Source organism: Pseudoliparis swirei, chromosome 13 (assembly GCF_029220125.1).
Source record: "Pseudoliparis swirei isolate HS2019 ecotype Mariana Trench chromosome 13, NWPU_hadal_v1, whole genome shotgun sequence".
In the NCBI taxonomy this organism is placed as follows: Eukaryota; Metazoa; Chordata; class Actinopteri; order Perciformes; family Liparidae; genus Pseudoliparis; species Pseudoliparis swirei.
In genome coordinates, this window is record NC_079400.1 from 21,009,498 (window position 1) to 21,028,899 (window position 19,402).

General features: G+C 45.1%; 1 protein-coding gene across 1 annotated transcript; it reads left to right on the forward strand.

Annotated features, from left to right (window-relative positions):
- The first annotated feature begins 1,753 nt into the window (after positions 1-1,753).
- LOC130203765 (gastrula zinc finger protein XlCGF57.1-like) lies at positions 1,754-15,958 on the forward strand. The gene is made up of 2 exons (XM_056430175.1): positions 1,754-2,023; positions 13,567-15,958. Exons 1-2 carry the CDS (start codon positions 1,822-1,824, stop codon positions 14,982-14,984), a joined length of 1,620 nt encoding a protein of 539 aa, XP_056286150.1. The 5' UTR covers positions 1,754-1,821; the 3' UTR covers positions 14,985-15,958.
- Positions 15,959-19,402: the final 3,444 nt, after the last annotated feature.

Below are 19,402 nucleotides of genomic sequence, written 5' to 3' on the forward strand. Positions count from 1 at the left end.
CTCTTTTACTGCAGCACCAATCCTGAAAAATAAAATTGTTCATGATGCTCAGGTTCTTTAATAACAAAAACAAAGCTGCTCCCCTGAGGCCAGGAGGTGTTCCTGCCCTCAGTCGACCTCGCCTCTCGCCCTCTTCTCCTCCTCCACCAGCAGCACCTTCCTGAGGTCTCAGGATCTTCTTTAGCCTGTAGACCTCCTGCGGAGTGAAGGCTCCTCTCTCGTCTTCATCGTGAGGAAGGTGGCGGAGAGGAAGAACTTGTCCTGGCAGAAGTAGTCCTTCACCTGGACATGCCACACCTGCTTCGTCTTTCAACTCCTCCACACTGTAGTGAGGAAGAGGAGTGGAGTCTTCCTCCTCCGATCTGGACTCTGGCTCCGCCCCTCTCCTCCTCGACCTCCGTCTGCCCGCCGTCACCTTCTTCGCCTGCAGGTTTTCTCCTTCCTCCCTCCTCTTCCTCTTTAGCCGGGGGACTCTGAGGCTCCTCCCCCTCCATGTCCACCTCACTGTCCGACAGCACCACCTCTCTGGCACCTGCCCCCCTCTCTTCCTCTGACTCACCCTTTTCTACCTCTTCTTCTTCTTCTTCTTCCTCCTCACCCTCCTGGTCTGCACCAGCCTCTTCTCTCCTCTCCTCCTCTAACTCCTCACCCTGCTGGCCTGTGACCGTCTCCCCCTCTCCCTCCTCACCGTGCTGGACTGGACCAGTGCCCCCCTCCTCTTCCTGGGCACCCCCCATCTCTGCCTGTTCTCTCTCCTCATCCTGCTGGGAGCCCCCAGTTCCTGCCTGCTCCTTCCCCTCCCCCCTCTGGGAACCTGCAGTCCCTGGTTGCTCCCCCCCCCCCCCGTGCCCTCTGCACCTCCCGGCCACCCTGATGAACACCCGGAGGCGGAGCTCTCCACCCTGATGAACACCCGGAGGCGGTGACCCTAACCATGCATGCCCCTGATGACCACCCCCGACACCACGACCGCGTTCACCTTCTCCACGCTGTCTAAGAACAGAACCACCGCTCCGTTCATACGGGCAGCGGACCTCACGCAGTCGTCGCCGACCACGTCGCCCACTGCCAGCCCCACCTCCTCCTCCGAGCACGGGAAACTCTGCGCCACTCTAATCCCGTGCGCCCGCGTGAGGAAGCTCAAGTCCTCCATGACTCTAGCTCCCCGCTAGCGCTAACGCGCACACAGACACACTAACAAAACCTCCGTGAACTCACACTGACATTCGGGTGAAATCCACAGACACTCACAACAAACATACCTTTTAACGAGGAAAAACACCGTTCAAACAAACAATTCACCTCTGCTCCGCAGTCTCACGTCCTCTTACGCAGAGCGAGAGAGAGCGAGAGAGAGAGAGAGAGAGCGCTCTGTTGTCCCTCAGACATGAAGAGTTACTGACTGCTGACCCCTGGCGGTGACAACAGGTAAATGCACCAGACTGTAACGAGTAGAAAAGGCACACAAACACGTTTCAATGTAAAATTTCTTTGAACCTGTCAAATTAAACTGACATTATTTAAAATCAAGATTTTGTGTTCAGTATAAAAACCAGATGTGTGTCTCTTAACACGGTCCTCCTCTGACCCAAGCCCGTTGTTCCTACTGATCCATTCAGTAATAATCAGGAGGAATGTGTTTACATTCTTTACTTGATGGGACAAAGTATGGATTAATTAAATAAAGTCGGACAGATTTCAGTTTCCTTCAGGAATAAGCAGCAAGCCAAAGAAACGATGACATCCAGCTCGAGCTTCTCGTTGATCACGTGTTGGTGACGTCAGAGCAGGCGGGCTCACGTCGGACACGCACCCCCGCGCATGCGTAGTGCGCAGGTGGACTCTGGCTCCTCTCCAGCGAGCCTCTGTGTTGTCTCCGTGTCTCCAGGAGAAATGCTGAGACTGTTGGTGAAGCAGCAAGTCGACGCGGTCGTTGAAGAGGCTTTTGTGCTGTTGGACACACTAACAGCAGCTTATGAGGACACCGTGTCTCGTCTCGGAGAACATGAGCTACACACATCAGGTTGGTGCTGCTTCACGATGGTTCCCGGGCTTCATCTCGTTTGACGGCTTCAAGTCACATGGAGTCCGTTTCCAGCTCGTGGACTGGAGTTAGCGGGACTTGTGGTGGATGTGGTTCGTTTCCAGCTCTCCTCTGATCTCATTCATCAGGGAGGAACTTTAAACACCTCACGGTGCTCGAGGCAAACTGGTTACGGGATCTGCACGTGGACATCTTTTGGGACGGTCTTCAAAATGGCTGCCAGAGCAACTTCTGCAGGAGGAAGCCGGTGTTACGGTTCAACCTGAGTCCCTGTTAACTGGCGACCTACGGTCGAATGCGTCTAATGTTGTCGTAGTTACGGCAGATGTTGATAATAGCAAGAGAACACGCAGCTGTCCTCGCGAATGCCGCATTGTTTAGTTCTACAGTTCAATGAGAAACCTTCTCGTGTCGTGTCTGGTCTGAACATACCGGAGGAGACGATGGAGAAGAGAAAGCGTCCAGCGACTTGAATCGTCGCGTGTTGTTTATGGGTTGAAACAGGAAGTTAGCAAACTGCCCTTCCTTTGAAATACATTTGGTCAAATAAATAAACACTTAATCAACATACAATTGGGAGTCTGTTTTGTGCAAACATGTATCACGTAGCATAACTGTGTACAAAACCACAACAAAAATATATATAAGGATGTTACGGGATTCAAACTCATGTCTTTGGGAGGAGAAAAGTTTAACTGACGGGGATCTTACCACTAGGCCAAGAGCGACACGATATACTCTGTTCGCACAATTAAATAACCTTCACTGCGGTCACTGGTCACCACGAAAGGCAGAGAACCACCAGATCAACTTGTGACCAACACACTGCCGACCACCATGGAGCATGTTGACGTGAAGGAAGGAGCACTCTACAATAGTGATGCTTCTCAAACTAATATTCAGCTGTTTCAATTCAAAACATCTTTAAAGGGCTGCACATTAATGAGGAAATGTTTGTGTTGTCATGAGGTAAACATACACAATCTGGACAATAAGGCCAGAAATGGTCAAACATGTATGAATATACAAACATTACACCCATATGTGATTGTTTACCATCTGTCATATTTAAAGTAAAATAAAGTGACCTGAACTGTCTGACTTCTCTGTGTTGTTGGCTGGTTGAATTCTTAATTGTGTGGCCAGCCAAGAACACAGTAGTCAAACAGTACAGGTCACTTATTACTTTATTTAAGTGGCATAAATCACAGACACAATAAGGCAAAGTAAATATGACAAACGTAATGTGGTCAATGCCCATGGTCTATGGACAGATGGTAATCACATATGGGTGTAATGTTTGTATATTCATACATGTATGACCATTTCTGGCCTTATTGTCCAGATTGTGTATGTTTACCTCATGACAACAACACAAACATTTCCTCATTAATGTGCAGCCCTTTAAAGACATTTTGAATTGAAACAGCTGAATATTAGTTTGAGAAGCATCACTATTGTAGAGTGCTCCTTCCTTCACGTCAACATGCTCCATGGTGGTCGGCAGTGTGTTGGTCACAAGTTGATCTGGTGGTTCTCTGCCTTTCGTGGTGACCAGTGACCGCAGTGAAGGTTATTTAATTGTGCGAACAGAGTACATCGTGTTGCTCTTGGCCTAGTGGTAAGATCCCCGTCAGTTAAACTTTTCTCCTCCCAAAGACATGAGTTTGAATCCCGTAACATCCTTATATATATTTTTTGTTGTGGTTTTTGTACTACAGAGTTATGCTACGTGATACATGTTTGCACAAAACAGACTGCCAATTGTATGTTGATGAAGTGTTTATTTATTTGACCAAATGTATTTCAAAGGAAGGGCAGTTTGCTAACTTCCTGTTTCAACCATAAACAACAGGCGACGCTTCAAGTCGCTGGACGCTTTCTCTCCTACATCGTCTCCTCCGGTATGTTCAGACCAGACACGACACGAGAAGGTTTCTCATTGAATTGTAGAACTAAACAATGCGACATTCGCGAGGACAGCTGCGTGTTCTTGCTATTATCAACATCTGCTGTAACTACGACAACAACAGACGAAGGTCGCCAGTTAACAGGGTCTCAGGTTGAACCGTAACACCGGCCGTGAAGTGATCAGACTGCCGTAAAGTGATCAGACTGACGTAAAGTGACCATCAAGATCTTGACTAGTATTAGTCCAGTGATGGTTACTGTGTATTTACTAGTATTAGTACAGTGATGGTTACTGTGTATTTACTAGTATTAGTACAGTGATGTTACTGTGTATTTACTAGTATTAGTACAGTGATGGTTACTGTGTATTTACTAGTATTAGTACAGTGATGGTTACTGTGTATTTACTAGTATTAGTACAGTGATGTTACTGTGTATTTACTAGTATTAGTACAGTGATGGTTACTGTGTATTTACTAGTATTAGTACAGTGATGTTACTGTGTATTTACTAGTATTAGTCCAGTGATGGTTACTGTGTATTTACTAGTATTAGTACAGTGATGGTTACTGTGTATTTACTAGTATTAGTACAGTGATGTTACTGTATATTTACTAGTATTAGTCCAGTGATGGTTACTGTGTATTTACTAGTATTAGTCCAGTGATGGTTACTGTATATTTACTAGTATTAGTCCAGTGATGTTACTGTGTATTTACTAGTATGAGTACAGTGATGGTTACTGTGTATTTACTAGTATTAGTACAGTGATGGTTACTGTGTATTTACTAGTATTAGTACAGTGATGGTTACTGTGTATTTACTAGTATTAGTACAGTGATGTTACTGTCTATTTACTAGTATTAGTACAGTGATGGTTCCTGTGTATTTACTAGTATTAGTCCAGTGATGGTTACTGTGTATTTACTAGTATTAGTACAGTGATGGTTCCTGTGTATTTACTAGTATTAGTCCAGTGATGGTTACTGTGTATTTATTAGTACAGTGATGGTTACTGTGTATTTACTAGTATTAGTACAGTGATGTTACTGTGTATTTACTAGTATTAGTCCAGTGATGGTTACTGTGTATTTACTAGTATTAGTACAGTGATGTTACTGTGTATTTACTAGTATTAGTACAGTGATGTTACTGTGTATTTACTAGTATTAGTACAGTGATGGTTCCTGTGTATTTACTAGTATTAGTACAGTGATTGTTCCTGTGTATTTCCTAGTATTAGTCCAGAGGGTGAGCCGTCTGACCAGAGGTGGTGCCCCTGTGTGTCGGAGGCTCTGGTGACTCTAGTCCAGGTCTCCTTCGGGTCTGTTTGATGGACTCGTTCAGACCATTTGGGCTTTGTAAATGATGCTGGCTTCTTTAAGGCTGATGCGGTTGTTAAAACTTCAAAGCGTATGTTTGTTCAGGATGTGGCAGTGATGATGGGTTTGCGGTTGCTTGTCAAAGACTCTGAGTGCTCTCTTATACAGAGATTCTATGGGCTTGAGTGCTGCTGTTGTCGTGTAATCTCAACTACTGCATAATGTCAAATTATCCAAAATATGTCGGCCAAAGGTAATCAGTCAGAGCTCAGAGGGTCTAAGGACCTCTGGGGTTGAACGACCCTGTGTGTAGATAAGAACCTGTGTGTGGCCTGGTAAATCATTCTCAGAAATGAGGTGATTCTGCCTGTAGACTGAACGACGAGCGCCGAACATGAACACCTCCTTCGTGTTTGGCGTTCACTTAACCAGATGAGTTACAGGGTTGGACCAAGGAGTCCTTCTGTTCCTGATGCTGTGCAGCAGGTACCATGGGGAAGAGAGACAAACCATGGTCCACTCGCCATCTTGGAGTTCACGACAGATCTGAGATGCATCAGTCAAGGAAAACCTGGTGGCAGACCTGTCCAGTTAGGACCATAACTAGATGGCCGGGGCTCAGGTTACGGAATTGAGGAAGTCAGTAACGGGGCTGAGGTTGGAGGAGGTCCCGTTGGGCCCCTGTGTGACACCCTGGCAAGATGTTGGTGGCAGAGAAGTTCGTCTAGCTCGGATGTACGAAGGTGGGCCGGGACTTGTGTTGAGTGGCAGCGCGCCACGGTCCACCGTCACATAGAGGCCTCTTTGGCTCAGTTCTTGGTACCAGAGAAGAGGTTTGATCAGGTAAATGTGGACTTAGTAGGACCGTTGCCCCATCCCGTGGGTTCACCCACCTCCTCACAATGGGAGACAGCGCCGCTCGCTGGCCAGAAGCTGTTCCGTTGTCATCTAAATCGGTGGATGAGGTGGTTTGGGCTTTTGTTCGGACCTGGGTCGCCAGGTTCAGAGCCCCAGTGCAGTGGCAAGAAGCCTGTGTGTGATGCTCCATCGGACAACGGCCTTCCACCCGCAGGCTGATTGTTTATGGGAGCGGTTCCATCGCTCTAGTAAAACTGCTGGGAATGTTGCTGATGGTTTTGTGGATTGAAATAAACGGCCACAAGTTGCGGCCAAAGGGAATACTTCCCTCTTTGTTATTTCCACGCTCTGACACTAGCTTGTTATTCAGAAGGACCTCTGCTATGTCATGGTTATTTTGGTGAGAATTTACTGTCCAGTTTTTGAGAAATTCAGATGTATTTGAGAGTGTAGGTCCTGTATGTGGTGAGAGAATGAGAGGTTGAGTAGCTTTGTTCTCTCTGACATGTGGAGCTTCTTGCTGACGTCTCCCCGTCTCTTATTATTATGTCAGAGCATCCCGGCCCTCGCTCTACAGTCTCCTTTCTACCAGTTAATACTGGAACAGCACACGGTCGCTGTGTCTCTCTACGTCTGGCGTTCTTGTAACTCGTGTCTGGGAGAGAGATGTGTGTGTGCTCTAAGTCATCTTTGTAGTTTTAATTTAAGCCTAATATAAAACTATGCACAAGTATAACACACTTTCCTCTATTTTTGTGGCAGCACACAGCACAAAACATTTGATCTTCCACATATTCCAACCACGGGGTCCATCCCACGTCTCTTATTGAGTCATTTCTTCGCTTCAAGCAGAAGTTGTTCTGAGTCGCCATATTGACCTCTGTCCCAAAGCTCTGATTTCTGATGTGAGGAGCGAGGAGGGATCTCTGAGGAGCCATGAGGACGCAAGAGAGCTACCAGGAAGTGTAGGGTTAGGGAATACTTCTGGTATTACTCATGGTGTTATTTCTGGTATTACTTCTGGTGTTATTCATGGTATTACTCATGGTACTACCCATGGTATTACTTATTGTATTACTCATGGTATTACTCATGGTGTTACTCATGGTATTCAGTGGCGGTGCGTCCATAGGGGGCGCTAGGGCGCCGCCCCTCATAAAATTTTGAGATGGAAAAAAAAAAAAAATCCTGTCAAAAAACATTATATGCCAAATCATTTGAAGAGTAAATATACCGTGTTGACGCGCTAAATGTATGTGGGAGACCGTCAGCCTGTCAACAACCACTTAAGTTAATGTGAAAAAATATAATATATCGCCATTATCACGGAGAGAAGCCCCTCCCCTTTTTCGGGACACCGCCCAATGTGTGTACGGCAGCGAAAACATTTCAGTCGTTTCGGCAAGGACGGCTTCTCATTGGCGTTTGAAACGTGAATCTTGGGTCACAAAAATGTGCGCCATGGCCACTGGTCACGTGATTGGACTATTCGGCAGATCAGAGACCCGTATGTTCCCTCAGCCCAGAGAGCAGTGTTGCCAGGTCCGCGGTTTCCCTGCGGAATCCAGCTACTTTTGAAGTGTTGCGCGGGTTGAATTTTTTGTCCGTTGGTTCGGGTAGACCTATTTTGCATGCAAATTACATGAATATCTTGAAATAAAAATCCATATTTTAAATGAAATAATTTATTCATACCCAAATCCTACCAAACTGACTCCAGATCAGCACGTACACACATTTTATTTATGATAATATACTGTATCTAATTACACAAGGCCATTTTAGGACCTAGGTGAAATAACTGTTTAGGGAAAACTGCTTTTAATGCTGGCATACTAAACATATGTTGTTACTTTGTACATATTACAATACATTTGGCAATGCTGTTGGACTTTAAAAGCAGTGTATATGGTTTGTCACGGGCATATTTTGAGTTCTGATATTGGGCTGGTTTTATTGGCCATTGGGCTGGTTTTGGGCTGGTTTTGATTGGCCATTGGGCTGTTTGTGTCACAGACCTGGCAACCCTGCCAGAGAGCTCCACGGACAGAGGTACGCGAGCAACATAGCTCGCAGAAGCTTTATGTTAGTATGGCGTCGGCGACTGAAAACTCTGTGGTATCTCGACACCAAACACCTTTCAATCGACGGTCAGATATTGACAAGAAGAGGCTGAAAGAGTTGGGACCCGAACATCCGGATTTAAAAATTCTGCAGCAAAGCGCTGACCGCGGGAGGACGTACGTAGCTTCTCCTTAAGCCTATATGCTAACCGGAGCTTGTTAGCTGGATGCTCCATGAGTAATTCGTTTTTTAGTTTCCCCTGTCTGTTGTTCCAAAGTCCTGGGACTGAAACTCTCTGGACTACAACACGGGGAGGGATCTAAAGAGCTGCAGACAAGTGTAAAGCACGAATCTTGACGCAGTTATCTAGCTAAGAGCATGAAGCTAACGAGCTAACAGCCTGAAGCTAACCCTGTCTGCAGAGCAGAGCAGCAGAAGGAGACCGAACTGGCATCGAAAACACAACAAAGAAGTTCGGAAAAACAGACACATTCCCTCCAGAATGATGAAACAGGCTGGTCACAGACATGATTGACTTTAACCAGAGTTATGGAGAAGTTTGCCAACTTTAAAGAGAGGAGCTACTTGTCTTTACAGTAGTGGGTCTACTCTGTCACCCAATGTAACATGTGATCTCTTTCTGACTCTATTCTGCTCTGAACCTCTTTCATGTGAGGGTGAAACACTTTTAGTCTGTAAACCTCTGAAACCCAACCCAATGTTCCTTAAAGCTGCTCTGAACCTCTCATGCCCAAAGTTATAGTGTGTTGATAGTTGTTGTTGGACAGTGTTGATGAGCACGCTGTGTTCTTTAAATAAAGCTTTGTTTTTTACAATATTCTACTCAAAACCTCTTTTCTTCTCATTGTTGAGTGATATTTAAACTGTCCCCCCCCCCCAAAAAAATGACACCAGCCGCCACTGATGGTATTACTTATGGTACTACCCATGGTGTTACTTCTGGTATTACTCATGGTGTTACTTATTGTATTACTCATGGTGTTACTCATGGTATTACTTATGGTGTTACTTATGGTATTACTCATGGTGTTACTCATGGTGTTACTTATGGGATTACTCATGGTGTTACTTATTGTATTACTCATGGTGTTACTCATGGTATTACTTATGGTGTTACTTATGGTATTACTCATGGTGTTACTCATGGGATTACTCATGGTGTTACTTATGGTATTACTCATGGTGTTACTTATGGTATTACTCATGGTGTTACTTATGGTATTACTCATGGTGTTCCTCATGGTGTTACTTCTGGTATTACTCATGGTGTTACTTATGGTATTACTCATGGTGTTACTTCTGGTATTACTCATGGTGTTACTTCTGGTATTACTCATGGTATTACTTATGGTGTTACTTCTGGTATTACTCATGGTATTACTGATGGTGTTACTCATGGTGTTACTTCTGGTATTACTCATGGTATTACTCATGGTGTTACTTCTGGTATTACTCATGGTATTACTTATGGTGTTACTCATGGTGTTACTTATGGTATTACTCATGGTGTTACTTATGGTGTTACTTATGGTATTACTCATGGTATTACTCATGGTGTTACTCATGGTGTTACTTATGGTATTACTCATGGTGTTACTTCTGGTATTACTCATGGTGTTACTCATGGTGTTACTCCTGGTATTACCCATGGTGTTACTTATGATATTACTCATGGTGTTACTTATGGTGTTACTCATGGTGTTACTTATGGTATTACTCATGGTGTTACTTATGGTATTACTCATGGTGTTACTCATGGTATTACTTATGGTATTACTCATGGTGTTACTTCTGGTATTACTCATGGTGTTACTTATGGTATTACTCATGGTGTTACTTATTGTATTACTCATGGTGTTACTTATGGTGTTACTCATGGTGTTACTTTTTGTATTACTCATGGTGTTACTTATTGTATTACTCATGGTGTTACTTATTGTATTACTCATGGTGTTACTTATGGTGTTACTTATTGTATTACTCATGGTGTTACTTTTTGTATTACTCATGGTGTTACTTATGGTATTACTCATGGTGTTACTTATTGTATTATTCATGGTATTACTCATGGTGTTACTTATTGTATTACTCATGGTGTTACTTATGGTGTTACTCATGGTATTACTTATGGTACTACCCATGGTGTTACTTCTGGTATTACTTATTGTATTACCCATGGTGTTACTCATGGTGTTACTTATTGTATTACTCATGGTGTTATTTATTGTATTACTCATGGTATTACTTATTGTATTACCCATGGTGTTACTTCTGGTATTACTCATGGTATTACTTATGGTACTACCCATGGTGTTACTTCTGGTATTACTCATGGTATTAATCATGGTGTTACTTATGGTACTACCCATGGTGTTACTTCTGGTATTACTTATGGTGTTACTTATGGTATTACTCATGGTATTACTCATGGTGTTACTCATGGTGTTACTCATGGTATTACTTATGGTACTACCCATGGTGTTACTTCTGGTATTACTCATGGTGTTACTTCTGGATTTACTCATGGTGTTACTTATGGTATAGCTCATTAGGGATGGGTATCGTTTGGGTTTTTCCCGATACCGGTGCTAAACCGGTACTTTTAAAACGATACCGGTGCCTAAACGGTGCCTGAACCGATACTTTCTTTTTTAAACGCACAATGAGGACATTAAAAACCTCTTCGGCCATATTCCCTGTAGAAGCCGTTATCATGGAGCACCGACACACAACGGATATCAGACTGTTAATATACACAATATATGTTCTCCATTATATGATGTGATATGTATTGTCATGTGCAGACTTTATAGGGTTAATCCTGTCACTGTGTTGATGGGCAAAGAGAACAACCAATCAGAGGTACTGAAGATGACACGTGACAAATAAAGTTTTGCTTCTGACAGCGAGAGTTACACTGAAACAAAGTGACGCCCCACGGTCTTCATTCCTCTGTCATTATATTCCCGGTAACACCGGGTATACAGCCGGGATCGCTGTACATCAACACATCTGCTAGCAGACTGTCACGCTCGTAGCTCGTAGCTAGCTATGAGCTAGCTTAAGCATGGTTACAATGGCTAATTTATTATTTCTTGGGCTACTTTTATGAATGCAAGACTTGCAATCAACGATACGGTACTAATCTGAGTTCATGCTGCTCGTCATAATCGGTCTCCCCGTGTTCAGGGGACCGGTGACGGTCTCCCCATCGCGTCCAGCCTGACGCTGGTGTGCTCCACACGGCCTCACTAGTCACACACGGCGCAGCCTCCGCTGTCAAACTTAAATATGAGAGGCTCGTAACCTGCTGACAGGGCGGAGCCACCACAGAAGTTCACAACAATAGTTTTTTTCAATTTCAATCGGCTCAGGCACTGGAATGTGCGTTGCGTTTCGGCCGGGTAATACCGGTTGTATTGGAATCGGTACCACATTGGCACCGGTTTCCGGTACCCAACCCTATTACTCATGGTATTACTTATGGTGTTACTTCTGGTATTACTCATGGTGTTACTTATGGTGTTACTCATGGTGTTACTCATGGTATTACTCATGGTATTACTTATGGTGTTACTTCTGGTATTACTCATGGTGTTACTTATGGGATTACTCATGGTATTACTCATGGTATTACTTATGCTACTACCCATGGTGTTACTTCTGGTATTACTCATGGTATTACTTATTGTATTACTCATGGTGTTACTTCTGGTATTACTCATGGTGTTATTCATGGTATTACTTATGGTGAAATGTTACTTTCTTGGTTCTATTTGTTCTGAGTTTATACTCGTGGTTGAATTCACTGATTGTAAGTCTCTCTGGATAAAAGCGTCAGCTAAATGACATGTGATGGAATATAGTTTGAATAACTTGTGTTGTTACTTCACTTTAAATCAAAGCCATTTTAGCTGAGCCTGTAACACCCTGTTAATGTTGTGTCCGTTTCCCCAGAGATTGGTTCATTTTTGGGCTGCAACTAACGATTATTTTGATAATCGATTAATCTGTTGATTATTTTATCGATTAATCGATTAATCGGATAAAAAAACTTTAATTTTCAACCCTTTATTCAAAACAGGGTCCGTACGGTCATGGAAAACCTGGAAAAGTCATGGAATTTTTAAATGGCTATTAGCAGGCCTAGAAAAGTAATTGAAAAAACTAAAATCCCAAAATATTTGGAAAAGTAATGCAAATTTGTTTTATTCAAATGTTAATTTACACGGTATATATACGGTATGCTTTGGAATTCTCATTGTTATTTTAAATACTACATCTTCTCACTTGTTCATGTATACACAAAGTTTTCATTAAATGTTTAATCATGGAAATGTGGTTTAAAGTCATGGAAAGGTCCTGGAGATCCACTGGTCAGCATGTGGATGAACCTGTTCACTGGTCAGCATGTGGATGAACCCGTCACAAACAGACTGACAGCGGTTTACTCTCCTGAGTTGGCTATTTATGGGTTAAACGCCTAATACGGTGAGGGGGCGTGGCTTATCTCCGTTGCCTTTCTCCATGGAAAAATATTTTCAGCCATCCGCCACGGAATAAATAACCACGTTTTCTACGTTATACTCTTGTGGAAATGCTACACACGTCGTGACATGTAGCGCCCTGGTGTCTGGGTTCATAACGTCACCCGGAGGCACACTCAGCTCCATGAATGACTTTGACTCCGTGAATGACTACCGCATCCAGCGCCACGTGAGCAGCAGCAGCCAATTAGATTCATCAACAGAGGAGCAGCTCAGCGCTGATTGGCTCTCACAACGCAGCATTCCGTCTCTCCCTCCACTCTGGTTTCTCCTGCGCCGCTCTGTGCTCAAAACAACTTTGTTTATACTCCGTGACTTATTGAGCGCCGTAATAATCGCACGACACAATGAATCGATAATGAAATTCGTTGCCAACTATTTTAATAATCGATTTTTATCGATTTTATCGATTCGTTGTTGCAGCCCTAGTTCATTCCCTTCACCTTTTCCATCCTCTCCTGATTGGTTCATTCGCTTCACCTTCCCCCAGGCTCTCCTGATTGGTTCATTCCCTTCACCTGCCCCCATACGCTCTTGATTGGTTCATTCCCTTCACCTTTTCCATCCTCTCTTGATTGGTTCATTCCCTTCATCTTCCCCCAGACTCTCTTGATTGGTTCATTCCCTTTACCTGCCTCTAGCCTCTCTTGATTGGTTCATTCCCTTTACCTGCCCCCAGCCTCTCCTGCTTGGTTCATTCCTTTCACCTGCCGCCAGATTCCAAATTCCTTGAATGGCTCCAGTAATGAAAGTTGATATCAGTCTGAAGTCACCGTTGTTCATCATGTGCTCCCTGCAGATGTCCCCCCTGAGGGCCTGGACCAGGGCCCGGAGGACCCGGAGCCCCTCCACATGAAAGAGGAGCCGGAGCCCCTCCACATAAAAGAGGAGCCGGAGCCCCTCCACGTAAAAGAGGAGCCGGAGCCTCTCCACATGAAAGAGGAGCCGGAGCCCCTCCACATAAAAGACCTGCAGGATCTCTGGACCCGTCTAGAGGGAGATCAGCTCATTGTGCTGCAGGAGGCCGATATCGCGAAGTTCTCATCCATTGTTGTTACTTTGAAGAGTGAAGATGACGAACCTCAGACCTCACAGCTTCATCAAAGCCAGACGGAGGACGACAGAGAGGCGGAGCCTCCTGCCGGCAGCTCAGCTACACCGATAGAAACAGAAACTGATGGAGAGGACTGTGGGGGATCAGGACCAGCCTGGAACCTAAATCCACTTAGTCTTTCACATCCAAATGCTGTTGATGAAAAGGCTTCAGGATCTTCTGATACTGAAGTCATTCATGGTGATTGGCAAGAACCGTTGTCAGATTCTGGACCTGAAAGTGAAGACGGGGATGATATCTGGAAGGAGACCAGGGAATCCTTCAGCTTCTTCAAGTGTAGTAAACGGTGTTACCACAAGGGGTTTCTGCAGAAACACATGAGGTGTCATTTTGGAAAAATATCCTCCAGCTATTTGGTTAGAAAGAAATGTTTTAGAGAGAAGCCAAAGAAAGAATCACGGCCAAGAGGTCTAACAGGAGAGAAACCATTCAGTTGTGATGTTTGTGGGATGAAATGTACAACCCAGGGATCTCTGAAGATTCACATGTTAGTACACACAGGAGAGAGACCATTCAGTTGTGATGTTTGTGAGCAAGGATTTACACAACAGGGCTCGCTGAAGACACACATGAGAGTACACACAAGAGAGAAACCATTCAGTTGTGAAGTTTGTGGGAAAAGATTTACAGCACAGGGAAGTGTAAATATACACATGAGAGTTCACAAAGGAGAGAAACCATTCAGTTGTGATGTTTGTGGGAAAAGATTTACAGCACAGGGAAGTGTGAAGACACACATGAGAGTCCACACAGGAGAGAAACCATTCAGTTGTGATGTTTGTGGGAAAAAATTTACAGTACATGGAAGTGTGAAGACACACATGAGAGTCCACACAGGAGAGAAACCATTCAGTTGTGATGTTTGTGGGAAAAGATTTGCAGTACAGGGACATTTAAAGGCACACATGAGAGTCCACACAGGAGAGAAACCATTCAGTTGTGATGTTTGTGGGACAAGATTTACAGAACAGGGACATCTGAAGAGACACATGAGAGTCCACACAGGAGAGAAACCATTCAGTTGTGATGTTTGTGGGAAAAGATTTACAGAACAGGGAAGTGTGAAGACACACATGAGAATCCACACAGGAGAGAACATTTGAAATTAATGTAAAATGTTTTTACGGCTGAGTGTCGGCTGACTGCTGCGGTCCGGCTTGATGCAGCCAAATTATGTGTGTGTGTCTATTCTGTATTTCTAGTCCTGTTACAATCTAATATAGTTTGTAAAAGTGTTGATTCTAGTTCTGCTTATTAATTTTGATTTAAATGCAGATAAGGACGCGGGGCCCAGTACACAATAACAGATATAATTGTTTGTAATGTTTTCCAGGTTGGATGTGAAGGACTAAGAACAAGTCTTTCAAATGAGTTGTAGTTTCATTTAGGATGTATTGATAGGCTCGAGTCAAAGATGGCTGCCACTCCACCTCCTCGGCCGGTGACTCAAGGAACCACCGGGCTCGGGTCTGAGTGCCACACACCGGATCCAGAAGTAAGACCATGTTCAGAGACACACAACTAGTTTTGATACTGAACACAACATCAAGTTGAGTCGTGTCTCTTGGCAACGCGCTGTATCTCACGGTAACAACTACTGCCCAGAGACTGACGGCACGACGCGCTCCGAGCTGCTCAACATGCTCTTTGGTGAGTTGATAACTCTGGTTCCAACCGTTTTCTTTACGACATTCAGAGCACGAAGCAGCAACCGACGATTATCTCTGGAGATTTAGAGGAGTGATGCAGAATGAAGTCTCCCTCCTTCTGTGTGGTTGTTGTCAGTCTGTGGTTGGTTGACGTGGACGTGCTCCACAGCAAAGTTCTGCAGGGACGACGTTGTTTTGAACTTAGCGTCTCAATGGGTCCCTCAACAAAAGGCTGTTGGGATTTTTTTTAAAAGTTTGCTTGCCTGTAAACAATATTATGAATTAAATATATTCTGGGTGACAGTAGACACTGAGTGTGGATGCTGGATCTCTGTCTCATGGGACATGTTTCATGTATTTCATCATGAGAGTCAACTGTAATTGGGTTTGCTTTACTATTTATATAAATCATCTTATTGTAACTGGAACCATCGATTCAGACAGATTTGAGTGAGTAGTAATAGTCAGTAGTAGTGGAGTCGGTAGTAGAGTCAGTAGTTATAGAGTCAGTCGTGGTAGAGTCAGTAGTAGTAGAGTCAGTAGTAAAAGAGTCAGTAGTAGTAGAGTCAGTAGTAGTAGAGTCAGTAGTAAAAGAGTCAGTAGTAGTAGTCCACCGTGGACAGATCCAAATCCATCACAGACTTCTCCTCTTCCTCCTTCTACCAGGAGTTTTCCCCACCCAGAAGTTTCCCCACTAGGAGCCTTTCCCACCAGGAAGTTGCCCCATTTTTAAGTTTCCCCACTAGGAAGTTTCCCCACCAGGAGTTCTCCCGATGTTAACATCTCAACATGAATAGAGCAGTGTTCTGCACATGTGCAGTTGGAGCTCTTTGGTTCCTTGTTGTATTGGTTCTGTTGGGAGGAGAAACCCACCGTGTGGCATCTCAGTGTGTGAACACAATGTTTCCAGAAGCAACCACAGCGGCTACTGGATCCTCTGCAGCCAGACTGGACCACCACGGAGGGCTGGGTCTTTCCTCGTGGACTTCCTGCTTGCTCTCTCCGTCCGTCTTGGAACTCTTCTCAGCCAATCAGCTTCCTCCTCTCTCGATGTTTCATTGCTGATGTTACACACTGAAGGAAGACAATGTCCATTCAGCATTCCAGATGTTGTTGTTGTGCTTTGTCAACACACCAAGACAGCCTCACCTGAGCAGCTGCGTCTGTGATCTGCTGGTCTAACTTGTTTAAGGCAATAACAACATTAATTGTGACCAGACGACCTAAAACATCATCAAACACAACTGTTTATATCTGTCATGGGACACAACATGTAACTATCTAATCATTCATTTATTTATTTATTTGTACAGGGACCGTACACATTAATCAACCCAGGGGTAAATGTTTCATGGAACATTGTAATTCTCAGGCAGGTTACTGATGCTACAATGGTGCTAAAACTCTAGCGCGCAATTAGCATCCACTAGCTAAACGGCGCTAGCCTTAATTAACTGTCTTCTCTTTAACTAGTACACACTTAATAACTATCAGAACATAGCCCCGCCCAAGAGAGCGAACATAACATTAATATGTATATATATATATGCAGGCACGTGCACAGACAATTCGGGGGGCAGGTGCTCAAACCAAAAAAAAGGGCACCCAATGCCAAAAAAAAATTCTGACAGTTGAAGCATTAGCAGCAATACACTGATGATGCAATACATCCTCGACCTGCGTTTCCTCTGGGCAGCATCAGACCGCTAGCTTACATATTCTTTATGAATAAAGATGAATTATTATATAGCAACAACAGTACAAGCGTTCTGATTGGCTAATGGGTCGTCATCCCAGCCACATATTGCCCTCCTCGCTAGTCTGATACGGATCCGTATTGCCCTCTGACGTCATTTTCAAAATGAGCGATATTGATAAACATCAACAGCCAAGAGCAGTGGTCCTCAAACTAAGGCCCGCGGGCCGAATACGGCCCACCTCCACATTTGGCCCGGCCCTCTGAACAATACCAGAGGCCTTATGATTTTGTTTTCAGTCTGGCCACGCAAATCCTAGACTAGCCCCTGTTAAATAGAACGGAATAAGAACTCGCTTTCCTCTCTCTCTTCTCTCTCCTCTCTCTCCTCTCTCTCTCTCTTTTCTCTCTTCACTCTCTTCTCTCTCTCCCTCTCTCTATTCTCTCAACATAACTAATGTCAGCAGGGCTCTCAAGTCTCACGCATTGAGCGTGAGACTCACGCATTTCGGTCTTAACTCACGCACTCCCGCCACACATCGTATTTCTCACGCTGAAAAAAACTCTCGGCTATTTAATTATTTAATGCTTGAATGCAGGGGTGCTCAATACCCCCCCCCCCCCCCCCCCCCGGTCAACAACTCTTCTCGGCTCGATGCCGGCGCGGGCTGCGCGCACAGGTGAGCATCGGGTGCAGATGGAAATGTCACGCTTGCCTGTCTTCAAAACTTGAGAGCCCTGCGTCAGTAAACAGCTGGACGCGGCTTTGAAATCACGGATTTCGTGAGTTTTTGTTTATTTGTTTTTTTAGGAAACATCGGACCAGTTGTGACGTCATGTTTTCAGCAGCGCTAATGTTGTGGTTGATTTATCACAAAACAACGTCAGGGGACAAACAGCGTCATGACCTGTTTGTCTGGTGCTGCGGGTCAGAGGAGAAGGAGGTGCACCAGTTTCGTGGCGCGAGGAGCACTGCGCGGAGGAGGAAGTGGAGGAGGAGGAGGGAGGAGCGCGGCGGGGGGAGGAGGGGGGGGCTCGTGAGCGCCGCAGAGCAGGTCGGGCGAAATTCTCACAATAACTCAAATAAATGCCCCGTCGGATATTAAAACACATTTGGGGGGACTTGATGACAGAGAGAGTAACTTGTATTCTTTAATACGGATGAATGAAAAAAATTTGTCTCCAGCAAAAAGGGCACTTTTCTCATCCAGGGCAAAAGGGCTGGTGCTTGAGCACCACTAGGGGTCTATCTGTGCACGTGCCTGTATATATGTATTGTGGAAGTGCGTAAAATAAAGACGAACAGTCGGGAGTATGGAGTCTCTGGTTTTTACTTCCAACTTCAAACCAACAGGCCATACCCAGGTACCATCACTCCCTTAAATACCCCCCCCCCACAGGTGCAACCATTTACCTAATCACCACCCCTTCAGTGTCCATTCTGAGGTGAGATACCTCCCTCTAGTGTCCACCACACAGGCCCCCCCCGAACACTCAGAATTGACATTCAGTCACATTAAACCCATACAAACCCCCCTCACAGTACCCCCAGTGTCTTTAGTCTTTTTTAGGAGGCCTGACTAAGCGGCCATAGCTACTGTATTTAACAGTCACAGGGAGCGTGGAAGGAGCAGGGGTAGGGGCAGGGGGACGTCCCCGCCGACGATGAGACTTTGCTGGTGGAACAAAGGATGGAGGGCATGGGACAGGGGCAGATTTGGGTGGCCGGCCCCGGCGTGGGGGTTGAGCCAGCTCAACTGGCTCATCTGGGACCACATGAGCAGGTTTAAGACGATCAATCGCAATCCGTTCTTTCTTCCCCCCTATATCCACCACAAAGTTCTTGGGGCCCGCCTCGAGAACCCGGAAGGGCCCGTCATAAGGAGCCTGCAGTGGAGAACGGTGGGCATCGTGCCGGATGAACACATAGCCGGCAGCCATCAGGTCCTTCGGAATGTAGGACTGGGGAAGGCAGTGGTGTGTGGGAACCGGGGCAAATGCACTTGCTGCGTCCTGGAAGGCAAACCGGTGAGTAGTAGTGTACCCAGGGGCCGAGGAAGCAGGAAGAAACTCCCCAGGGACCCTCAGCGGTTGACCAAAAACCAGCTCCGCTGAAGAGGACTGCAGATCTTCTTTCGGAGCGGAACGCAGGCCCAGCATGACCCACGGCAGACGG

Coding starts and splice junctions, on each gene's coding strand:
- LOC130203765 (XM_056430175.1), top strand. CDS start 1,822: ATGCGTAGTGCGCAGGTGGACTCTGGCTCCTCTCCAGCGAGCCTCTGT. Junction 2,024..13,566: donor ACATGAGCTACACACATCAG/GTTGGTGCTGCT, acceptor TGCTCCCTGCAG/ATGTCCCCCCTGAGGGCCTG.